The sequence below is a fragment of the Lepidochelys kempii genome, chromosome 5, assembly GCF_965140285.1.
Source record: "Lepidochelys kempii isolate rLepKem1 chromosome 5, rLepKem1.hap1, whole genome shotgun sequence".
In the NCBI taxonomy this organism is placed as follows: Eukaryota; Metazoa; Chordata; order Testudines; family Cheloniidae; genus Lepidochelys; species Lepidochelys kempii.
In genome coordinates this window covers 130,576,980-130,589,347 of record NC_136384.1, presented here as the reverse complement: position 1 = coordinate 130,589,347, position 12,368 = coordinate 130,576,980, and the positions used below count along the sequence as shown (strand labels likewise).

At 51.2% G+C, this 12,368-nt stretch overlaps 1 protein-coding gene across 1 annotated transcript in view; it reads left to right on the top strand.

The window, feature by feature from the left end:
• Positions 1-12,368, top strand: part of LOC140911863 (neuronal acetylcholine receptor subunit alpha-7) — a 133,082-nt gene that overhangs the window by 103,135 nt on the left and 17,579 nt on the right. Inside the window, exon 9 of the mRNA XM_073345879.2 lies at positions 8,192-8,301. Within this exon, the coding sequence (XP_073201980.1) occupies positions 8,192-8,301 (110 nt within the window). The remainder of the gene's footprint in view (positions 1-8,191; positions 8,302-12,368) is intronic.

The following is a 12,368-nucleotide window of genomic DNA, read 5'->3' as shown; positions in this document are numbered from 1 at the left end:
TCCCTTAGTTCTTTGCTCTGTAATAGAGAGGGTTTTCTATTCCCCTAGCTGTCAAGATTATTCTATTAGCCTATCTGCATAATTCATTTTGTCCTGGGATGCTGGTACTGCCTCACAGAACTATACCGTAGTTTTAACGGAGACCTTGGAGGCTCCTTATCAGCGCTGTGCTCTTCTCTGAGGCTATGGGAAGTTGCGTTAGGAGAGTGTGAGACATAACGCCTCCGAGACATTATTAAAATCTTGACTATTGCTCCAAGCTCCTGCTCGGGAGAGGGGCTGTGTGTGTGTGCGGTGGGGGAAAACAGGATTTCTGATTTCAGCACATGCTTTCGCATCCCTCTTTGGGACCTTTAGCTATAATGCTCCGTGGCTTTTTGGCACCACTGGACACAGACCTAGACTCCCACATTCCTTGTCTTTTTTACACTGCTAGGCCTGCTTTATCTGTCCCTTAGCAAGGATTTAAGTACCAGATATTGCTGGTGTGGAGACTAGTCTTTGTTACAGTTAACGGTCCATGGCATGATCCTGTTGTGCCTTCTACCCCCTCAGCTCAGCCCATATATGGAAGCACACAGGGGCAGAACTGACTCAAGAGCTTACACTCGACAGACAGGATGTGGTTTGATCCCTGTTTTACACATGAGGGACTGAGGCCCAAAGAGATGAAGGCTGGTGTTTGAGGGAGTTGGGCATCTTCCTTGCCTTAAACTTCATGGAAGTTGAATGCTTCTCTTCTTTAGGTACCTTGTCCAGGGTCCCGTAGCTGGCCTGTGGCAAATCAAGAACTGAATCAGGTGCTCATGAATCCCTGCCCAGTTCTTTGTCCCAAAGACATCCTGTAGTTGTAGAGCCTAGCTGCCCCTTTCCATTGAAGGTGTTCCCACCACTGAGAAATGTCAGTCTCTTCATTCTGTTTCACCTTTCCAGCCAGATAGACACGGTCACAGCACTTAGTTAATCCCTGATGTCCTCCAAGGAAGAGGTTTAGATATCGCCACTCATTTCATTTGGAATTATGATGCAACTGCCTTTAACCATGAGTCTATTAGACTTGCTTAATTGCACCCACAAAGTTGTCTCTTGTCACTTCTTTAGTGTCCTTAGATACATGGGCCATCCACCCCTAATATCACTTGGAACTTCAGGAAGTTCGGTATCTGTCAAGGTTGCTTGCTGTAGCTTTTCTGACACTTGTCTGCATGTGTCCATAGCATCTGCATGCCCTTTTACATCATTTTCAAGCTCATGGGTACGTGAGTGCAATGCTGCCACCGGGGCCGGCTCCAGGCACCAGCGTTCCAAGCATGTGCCTGGGGTGGCAGGTAGAAAGGGGCAGCAGTTCCTCCGGCCACAGCAGCAATTTGGCGGCAGCCTCTCTGTTCTGCCTGCCGCAGCGGCAAATCGGCAGCAACTTCTCCCCTTTGCCGGCCATGGTGGCAGTTTTTTTCACTGCTTGGGATGGCAAAAACTGTAGAGCCGGCCCTGGCTGCCACAATGACAGAGTGTTTGCTACTACCAGATTTTTCTCAGGAATGTATTTAGTAATTGGGTTAAATCACATTAACCTTAGCAATAGATATTGGCATCTTAGGGTACTTCTACAGTACAAAATTCTTTCAAAATTATTCTATTTGAATTTTCGGAAGCTATTTTATACATTTGGTCTTCTGTGTCCCCACTAAAGTGTGTGAATTCGGAGGATTGCATCCACAGTACGAAGGCTAGCATCGAATGTTGGAGCGGTGCACTGTAGGTAGCTATCCCACAGTTCCCGCAGTCTCCGCCGCCCATTGGAATTTTGGGTTAAGCTCCCAGTACATGATGGGGAAAAACATTCTCGCGGGTGTTTCTGGGTGTGTGTCGTCAGAAAGCTACGGCAGACAATCGTTTCACACCTTTTTGGCGTGCAGACGCCATACTGCTTTCAGCAGACGGTGCACCGCTGCTCTCCTGCTACTACGAATCCACCTCTCCAACTCAGCTGTGCTCGGCCATCGTGAGCTGAGCAGCACAGCTTCTGTCACCAGCTCTGCTCTCCCACTATTGCCACGCTTCCGAGCTTCTCCAGGTTGTTTGTCCTGGGCTCCCACCTCCATGAAAGCTACAGAAGACAACCCTTTTCAGCCTTTGTTCGGCTACCATGAACCGAACAGCACCTCTTCCACTGCCACTCTGCTCTCCTACATTTCGCGCCCTTTTTCCAGGATTACCCATGCAGACGCCATAGCCATGGAGCCCGATCAGATCTCCGCTGCGTTGTAAATACCTCGTGCATTATCCAGCAGTATGTGCAGTACCTGCAAACCCGGGCGAGGAATCGACGACAGTGCCATTACTATACTGATGATGACATGGACACAAACAGCATGGCATGTGGCGATTGGGAGATCATGGTGCTGTTGGGCCAGGTTCATGCCGTGGAAAGCCGATTCTGGGCCCGGGAAACAAGCACAGACTGGTGGGACTGCATAGTGTTGCAGGTATGGGATGATTCCCAGTGGCTGAGAAACTTTCGTATGCGTAGGGCCACTTTCATGGAACTTTTTGACTTGCTATCCCCTGTCCTGAAGTGCAAAGACACCAAAATGAGAGCAGCCCTCACAGTTGAGAAGTGATTGGCCATAGCCCTGTGGAAGCTTGCAATGCCCGACAGCTACCGGTCAGTTGGGAATCAGTTTGGAGTGGGGAAATCTACTGTGGGGGCTGCTGTGCTGCAAGTAGCCAATGTAATCATTGACCAGCTGCTATCAAGAGTAGTGACTTTGGGAAATGTGCAGACCATTGTGGATGGCTTTAATGTGCTGGGGTTCCCTAACTGCCGCAGGGCGATAGATGGAACGTATATCCCTATCTGGGCCCCGGAACACCAGGGCAGCCAGTGCATAAACCGCAAGGGGTACTTTTCCATGGTGCTGCAAGCACTGGTGGATCACAAGGGATGTTTCACCGACATCAACGTGGGATGGCCAGGAAAGGTGCATGACACTCATCTTCAGGAACTCTGGTCTGTTTGAACAGCTGCAGGAAGGAACTTACTTCCCAGACCAGAAAATTACTGTTGGGGATGTTGAAATGCCTATAGTTATCCTTGGGAACCCAGCCTACCCCTTAATGCCCTGGCTCATGAAGCCGTACACAGGCACCCTGGACAGTAGTAAGGAGCAGTTCAACTATAGGCTGAGCAAGTGCAGAATGGTGGTAGAATGTGCGTTTGGAGATTTGAAAGCACGCTGGCGCAGTTTACTGACTCGGTTAGATCTCAGCACAAGCAATATTCCAATTGTAATCGCTGCTTGTTGCGTGCTCCACAATATCTGTGAGAGTAATATCTGTGAGGTTTATGGCAGGATGGGAGGTTGAGGCAACTTGCCTGGCAGCCAGTTTCACACAGCCAGACAACAGGGTGATTAGAAGAGTGCAGCAGGGTGCACTGCACATCAGAGAAGCTTTGAAAGCCAGGTTCATGACTGGCCGGGGTATGGTATGAGAGTTGTGTTTGTTTCTCTTAAAGTTACCCACACCCTATATATATATATATATGAAAGGAAATAAAGTCACAATTGTTTAAAAACTGTTCTTTATTATTTGTTGCACAAAACATTGAGAGAAATCAGAACCTAGATGGAGGGGGGGGTATTGGGTTGGGGCGTGGAGGAGGAGGGAAGGACAAATCCAGAAACCAAATCAAAATTTAGGATATGCCAGCTTTCTGCTGCTTGTGCAATCCTCTGGGGTTGACTGTGTAGGTCCCCATAGCCTTCCCCCTCCCCGTGTTCTTGGGCATCTGGATGAGGATGATATGGAACTTGGGGAGGAGGGAGGGCGGTTATACAGGGGCTGCAGCGGCAGTCTGTGGTCTTGCTGTCTTTTCCGCATTAGATCCACCATACAGTGGAGCATGTCAGTTTGCTCCCCCATGAGCTTGACCATAGCATCCTGCCTGCTCTCATTGTGCGCGTCCCTCCTCTCTTTGTGTTCATTTAACGCTTTACGGGACTCCAAAATGGTTTGCCTCGACACATTCAGCTGGGACCTATCAGTGCAGGAGGACTGTATGAGCTCAGCGAACATGTCATCCCGAGTTCGTTTTTTCCGCCTTCTAATCTGGACCGGCCTCTGGGACAGAGTAGATAGGGCCCGTGTTGAAACATTTGCACCTGCTTCAGAAAGAGAAAAAGGGAGGGTAGTATTTTAAAAGATACATTTTAGAGAACAAAGGAGGCACTGTTTCTCAGTGAAACAGGCAATTCATAGTACTCAGCACATGTTGTTTCTGTACAAGGTCTCATTTTGCCTCTTATACTGAAGTGCCTGCCACTTTGGTGTGAGTAAGCCACCACACGTGGCCGGGCAACAGAATTCAGCTTGCAGGCAGCCTGTGGGCTCTCTGGGATGATCGCTTCACACAACACCCTCCCCCGCCCCCCTACACACACACTGCAGGGCTCCGATGAGGCTCGGAGCAGTGATGAGGCCTTTAAACTAAACGTGAACCACCCAGCGCGGCTGGGTTTCCCCCCAACCCCCACCGTGTGGCTCCGATCAAGCTCTCACTCACCAGAAGTGCCTTCTCCAGGGTCATGGTCCGGCAGCATGCTTTGAGAGAAGGGGGAGACTATTGGCTCCACCATTAAGAATAGTTCTTGGCTGGGGGAAAAAACAGATTCCGCACTTGCTGCCTGTGCACTGTCCTCCTCCTCCTCTTTGTCCTCCAAAAACTCATCATCCTCACTCCATGCTACTCCCCCCTTGCAGGTGTCCATGGACAGTGGTGGGGTAGTGGTGTCATCGCCCCCCATAATTGCATGCAGCTCATGATAGAAACGGCATGATGGGGCTGTGACCCAGAGCACCTGTTCACCTCCCTTGCTTTTTGGTATGCTTGCCTGAGCTCCTTGATTTTTGTACAACACTGTTCTGTGTCCTTAGAGTAGCCTCCTTCCGTCATGGCCCTGGAGACTTCAGCGTACGTATTTGCATTCTCTTTTTTGGAACGTAGTTCTGCCATAACAGATTTGTCTTCCCAACATGCAATGAGATCCAGTACCTCCCGTTTGGACCATGCTGGAACTTTCTGTGAATCCGAGACTGTGTGGTCGCCTGTGATGATGGACTGTGCTGATGGTCACCTGTGCTGATGGTGACCAAACAGGAAATTCAAAAGTTCCCAGGGCTTTTACTGCCTACCTGGCTAGTGCATTGGAGTTCAAAGTGTTGTCCAGAGCGGTCACAAGGGAGCATTCTGAGATAGCTCCCAGAAGTCAATATCGTCGAATTGTGTCCACAGTACCTGTAACCCGGAACTGCGATCTCAATTTTAGAGCTACTCCATTTGCCGAGGTGGAGTACAGAAATCGGAATAAGGAGCCCTTTAAATTGAAAAAACTGGTTTGGTCGTGTGGATGGAACCAGTTTTATTTCGAGATAACTCAGCTAATTCCGAAATAACCGCGTACTGTAGACCAGGCCTTAGTGGTACTTGATCCAGGTCTTCTCAAATTGCTTTGGGTTTCTCAGGGCTAGGACGGATTCCATCTCTGTTTATTGTCTGCCCTAAAACTTGATTTGGGATAGGCAGAAAATGCATTTTCCCTTGGCTAGCTGCAGCGTTGTCTCTTAAGGTTAGTTGTACTGGATCTCCTTTCAAAAGTCCAATATCACAAAATATTCCATCGAGTTTTTCCACCTTTAATAAGGCCTCCATTACTGTTGTATCTGAATGCCATACAATCTTTAATATATTTATCCTAACAACATACCTTTCAGGTGGGACCAGGGCTCAATTTCCCACAGGGGTCTATGGTGGAGCAAAGAATTGAACCAGAGTCTCTAGTCCTACTCTGATGCCCTAACTACTGCATCATCCTTCCTCTCTTGTCACCTTGCTTCTTTGTTATAGGTTTCCTATCTGGCTAGTGTGTTGGTTACGGAGAGACACCAGAGACCTCCTTTAATCAGTGGGCACGGGGGCTTGATTTTGAGGTGAAAGCTGCACAGAAATGATCATGGTGTGCTGCAGGGTTGGCCTGCAGTTTCTGCTTTCAGCACTATGCTCGACATGACAGAATGAGTCATACTTCCTCCACTACTAAAGGCTGTCAAATCAGGCATCCCTATTGGCAGTTATCTTGCATTGGCAATGACTACACTGCTGAGAATAGGGTTACCATATTTGAACACTCAAAAAAGAGGACAATCCATAGGGCAGGGGGAATTTGCTCACACCCCCTGGGCCCACCCCAATTCCACCTCTTCCCCACCCCCATTCCAACCCCTTTCCCAAAGTTCCCGCCCCAACTCCGCCCCCTCCCTGCCCCATTGGACCCCTTCCCCAAATCCCCGCCCCGGCTCCGCCTCCTCTCCTTAGCGCACTGCGTTCCCCCTCTTCCCCACTTCCTCCCAGCCGTGCAAAACAGCTGTTTCATGGCGCAAGCACTGAGAGCTAGGGGGGAAAAGCGGACACTCTCTAGAGTAATCAACATTCACTTTCTTTCTTGAATGATTAATTCTTCTTTGGGGAAAAATAATAATGACAAAATCCCGGACGTTTTTAGATATTTAAAAATTCCTCGCGGACGGTGATTTAAGAACCAAAAAGCCAGACATGTCCAGGAAAATACGGACGTACGGTAACCCTACTGAGAAGGCTGTTGGTCTGTGTCCCTTTGATCATATACAAAAAGACAAAAGCTATGCATTCAGAGTGCAGCATGAGTAGGCTGCGCACATCTCCTTTTATCAGTCAACTAATCTGCTATATGCACAATCATATTGCTCACTTTCCAGCCCAGTGTATGAAACAACATTAACTCTCCGAAGTCCTGACTGGCACAAGTTTCACCCATCCATAAACTCCCCAGCTCCCGACTATCATGGGATAGTGCATAGGATATCAAAGCATTCATACATTGCTGAGCTGGTTTGCAATACCCTGACACAGACAGCAGTGGACAGAGAGCCTCAAAGCTGAAGTTCCTCCAGGTACTTTGCTGGAGTCAGGTACTTCGCTTATTTTAGGGCTTGACTGTGACCTGCTTAATGACCAGTGTAGAGGAATGAGTGGGCATAAGGTGCCTCATTATTATTCCCCTGCATAGACTTCCTGTACCTCGGGGCTGCCACCCCCCCTCCTGCACAGCTGGGCAGAACCTTGGCTCCTCCCCCAAAGCATTGGGCAATGCTGCTGTGGGGGAAAGGGAGCTCGCTGTTGCCAGTGGGGAGAGGGCTGGGGACAGTGCTCCTCTCTGGCCCCAGCCCTGGAGCAGCCTGCCTGCACCCCAAACTTCTCATCCCCTGCCCTGCCCCACCCTAGAGCCCGCACCCCCAGCCAGATCCCTCACCTCTCCCCCAAACCCCAACCCTCTGCCCCAGCCCTGAGTCCTCTCCTGCACTCTGAATCCTTCATCCCTGGCTGCACCCCACCCCACATCCCTCACCCCCGCACCTCAACCCTCTACCCTAGCCCTGAGCCCCTCCCACACCCCTCAGCTAGAGCCCTCACCCTCCCGCACCCCAACACTCTGCCCTAGCCCAGAGCCCCTCCCACACCCCAAACCCCTCAACCCCAGCCCCAGCCCAGAGCCCTCACATTTTTACATTATTTTTAAAAATATATATCGGCTTACAAGGCGGGACCCATTCTGGGCACCACCAAAAATTATACAAACATGCCGCCCCTGTGCACATGTGGTGGCATAGCAGGGACAGGGAGATGGAGAGCTGGCACAGATTAGCTCCTCCACGGACCAAGATGGGGACCTAAGGACCAGACGACATCTCAGTCACAACCTGGCCCCTGCTCCTGGAGCAGTGCAACTACATGCTGCCTCGTTTCAGGGCTTGTTGCAAATCTAGCCCTTGATATAGTTTTCTTATGCAAAGACATACTGTATTTGATAGAATTCTAGAAACGTATAGCCCTTGTCCTTTGCGTAAGTGCCATTACAATTTAATTAGTCAGGGGCTGCAGGAACGCCTGCATTCACAGGGCCCCTTTTTCTGATGATGAGTCGCTTACAGGGCCCATGCCTGGCATTTCTTTGCAGGGGCTCAACAGTGTTTTTCAGCCTGGAGGGGAAGCTCACTCTCTCACATGGGGGCGGCACAGGACCACAATCAGGACTGCAGATTTCACCCTGTCATTTCTAATCAAACCCACCTCTCCTTTGTTATTTTTTAATTGCAGCTCAATATTTCGCTAGCATCATGGTCATTGTTGGTCTCTCGGTGGTGGTAACGGTCCTGGTTCTTCAGTTTCATCATCACGATCCACAAGCGGGAAAAATGCCCCACTGGGTAAGTGGCTTCAACGTGGACATATGCAGTAACAGGAAATAAATGATTCTTCTTGATATTGAACTGATGGGACCACAACTTGTTGTAATCAGCTAAATAACTGTGATTGAACAAAACAGGTGTGATATCACCATGCTGGCCGCGTCACGTAGAAAAAACCCCCACACACCCAGAATCTGGGTGACCATTCAAAAGGCACCCTGGTTATTAGGCTTCCCACTGGAGTTTGTGCCATTTACTGTTCCGATAACATGGGAAAGTCAAACAGCCTGGCAAACCAAAGCTGCTCTTCTTAATGGTGCCCACTTTGCTATTGCCAGCCCCAAGGACCCCTACTGCTCTCTGACCCACTGGCACAGAAAAGCTTTACGGTTTTCAAAGCACAAAACACAAACACGTCTCAGCCACCACGGAAACTTTTGTTGTTGTGTTTACGCTCCAGGAGCCCCATTTCAGTCAGCACAGAGCAAGTGGCAGCACAGAGGTTCCGAATCTGAACCTGGATCTGCCTCCCGAATTTTCCCGTTGGTTCCTGGCACTGTATGAACTGGGCCAGCTTACCAACTGGAACCCCCATTGCTCTCTTATTCGGACATGGCAGTTGGGGTAAGCCCAGCTAGACCATGATCACATCTCTCTCAGCCCACCCCCACTCACTCAATAGGGTGAGTGAGCAGAGGAGACCAGAACCAGAACAGCTGTTACAACCAGAACAGCCACTTCCATTGACACCATCTAAGTACATTCAGGACACTTCTAGACTCACCTGCTGGGAGATCTGTCCTGGGCCAACCCAATGCCTCAGGTTCAACTCAGCCAGTCTTCATCGGGAGAGCTTCTTTTGTAGCTGGGAGGCTAAATCCCAGTCTGAGCTGCGGAGGCAGGCCCCATGTTGTGCGGAACATGAGAGCTGCCCTGGCACAGCTGAGGAACGCTCTCCCTGCCCCAGTTTGGGATTGAGGGTAGTCCTGACACAACACGCTGGAGAGATGAGCTCATCAGCACTGTGACATCTCTGGTGATGCCTCTCTGCACTGAATGGACGCGGAAGCCTGAGCTACCTCTTCCCCACCCCCACTGCTAGAGCAGGTCAGGGCTGGTGATTGTATGGCTGGTGCCCTGGGCTTGTTCTGTGGCTATATGAAGGATTTCAGCCTGCAGGCATGTCACAGTCTTAAGACCAGACCCTTGCAACCTCCTCCTAGCATTGGCCAAGATGGCCATCCATCAGTCTAGGAGGGGGAGCTTGACGGGTCGGGGGAAGTCTGTGACTGCAGGTGGTCGTTTCCTTTTACTGCTACACTCATGCATATGGGCAGAGTTCCTCTGGGCGGTGGCCACTGACTTCTCTGCAGAGCAGGGGGCGTTGTCCTCGGTTCTGTGTTCAGTGGTCCCCTCTAGATCTCTCATTTTGGTCCTGTGACCTGCACCCCAATTCCTGTTTGTACCTCCCTGGTAGTAGATTAAGTCCTGGTGCTGTGGCCCTCCCTCTTCTGAGGGGGCCGTGTTCCCTCACTTTGCTGGGCTCTGCCCACCAGTTCCAGCTCATCAGACAGGCTGGGGCCTTTCAGGAGCAATATACGCTCTTCAGATGTTCAAGTAAAAACCCCAAAACCAAAACAAAACACAGTTTTTCTCTCACTGTTTCTCATGGGGAGACTTTATAGGGTGCAGCAGCCTCTGACACTTAGTTCATTGTCTCTGACAAGATAGAAAAATGTCACACAACCCATCAATGTCACCTGGCATTAGAGACGAAACACACAACAGATTTGGGTGGCGGGAGGCGGAAACTGCCCAGTATCCAATTTCACATCCCATTTCATCTGCTCTAAAAATACTCCAGGGTGTTGATGCAAGTTTAAAGCAAACAGTGGAAAATCCAGTAGCTGGGCATGCTAGTAATGATTTCTTAGTGCAACTTTCATGACATTTAAAATAATTGTTTTACCTTCCAGACAGCACAGCCAATGAATTCTGAATGATCATCATCATCCAGTTACAATGCTCTAAGAGAGCGTTAAAGAGAACCATCCCACCCATGAATCCATGTGCCAAGAGCAGTTGCACCATGGCCCTAGCAGCCCAGGTGTGACTCCTGCATATTTGGTGGTGACCTGCATATTTGGTGGTGACCTTGTTGAAAACGGCAGCCAGTCCTCCCCCAACCCAGCTGGAGGAGGGCCAGGGGAGGGCTGCGGGGGGACTACCAGTGCGGCTGACGAAGATGGGGCCAGGGGACGACCCCAAAACCTTCTTAGTAATTTTTGAATGGGTAGCTACGGCCAGTCAGTAGCCCCTCGAGCATTGGGCCACTATTCTCGCCCCGTATTTAACGGGACCCACGCAGGCTGCTTACCGCAATCTGGACCCACAGGAGGTGCTGCAATATGAGAAGGTTAAGGCTGCCATCCTAGACCAGATGGGCATCGGTCCGGAGACATATCGACAGAGGTTGCGTCAAGAGAAATATCCGCCCGGGGCCAGACCACGGGCCGTAGCCCAGAAGGTCCGTGACCTCTGTTGGAGGTGGCTAGAGCCTGATTGCCATACTAGTTGCCAGGTGGCCAAGGCTGTGGCACTGGAACAGTTCCTCTGGATCCTTCCTGCCGGGGGGAAGGAGTCGGTGCAGCGACACCAGCCAAAGACCCTCGCAGAGGCTACGTCCCTCGTCGAAGACTTCATGGCAGCAGAGCCAGAAGAGCGAGCTGGTCTTAAGACAAGGACTTCAGGAGGGGGAGTCTGACCCCCAGAGGGAGCGGTGCATATGACCGGTGGGGGAGGTCCCCATTTGCCCATCTGGCAGTCGGGGTCTCCAACAAACCCCAAGCCCCGGGGCCCCTCGGCGGCGCGCCTGCGCCGAGACCAAGAGGACCCGTCTGGGGAGTCAAGCCTACTGCAAGGCACCCTACCCTCAGAGGGGAATCACAATAGATGCTACCAGTGCGGACAAAGGGGGCATTTCAGGAGAGAGTGCCCCTACATGGAGTGTAATTATGGACAGGTCCTGATGGCGGACCGACAAGCCCGGAAGGACGGGCTGGCGAAGGTGGTGATCCCGGTGCGAGTGGAGGGAACCCCAACCTTCGCATTGGTTGACTCAGTGTGCAGCCAGACTGTCATTCACACGGGACTGGTAGAGGACTCCCTTCCCGCTGGGGCCCCGATACAGTTACAATGTATACATGGGGACGTGAAGGCTTATCCCACCGTCTGGGTACAACTGGAGGTAACCCAATGAGAGGCACATTGCTTAGTGGGGGTGGCCCCTAGATTAGCATACCCCGTGGTCTTGGGTTGCAACTGGCCTGGTTTTGCCGGTCTTATGCGGGGTTGGAGCGGACAGCCCGTGAAGAGGAAGAGAGCCTGCTATGGGAGGCATGGTTTGTTGGGCCAACCCGGGGCACAAGACCCCTTGGAAAGGACACTGAGAGGGCCCGAAGTAACTGAAGGGAGCCAAACCCCGACCGACGGTCCGACAGGAGAAGAGACGAGGTGGCTGGAGGTTGATGGAGATTTCTTGGAGGAACAGAGAGGGGACTCCAGCCTTAGTCGAGCCTGGGAGCAAGCGGTCAGCTGGGACGGGAAGACCCATCCTCAGCAATATCGGCCGCAAGGCCCCATTTTGAAATCTACAACGACTTACTTTATCAAGTGGTCCAGGAGCCAGAGACACGAGCTGAGGTGTGCCAATTGTTGGTCCACTGAAGTTTCCGATGAGCACTGCTCCACCTGGCCCACGCGGTCCCCTGGGCAGGACACTTGGGGCGAGAAAAGACTTTCCTACAACTTGAGAACGTTTTTTTCTAGCCAGGCATACACCAAGAGGTCCGGGATTACTGTGCCTCTTGTCCAGAGTGCCAGAAGGCTGGCCCAAAGGGGGTACCCAGAGCCCCCCTGGTGCTTCTACCAGTGATTGGCACCCCTTTTGAACCGATTGGCCTTGACCTGGTGGGACCCCTGGAGAAAAGTAGCTTGGGACATAGATACATCCTGGTCGTAGTAGACTATGCAACTAGGTATCCAGAGGCAGTACCCTTACGAACAACTACGGCCCCCGTCATCGC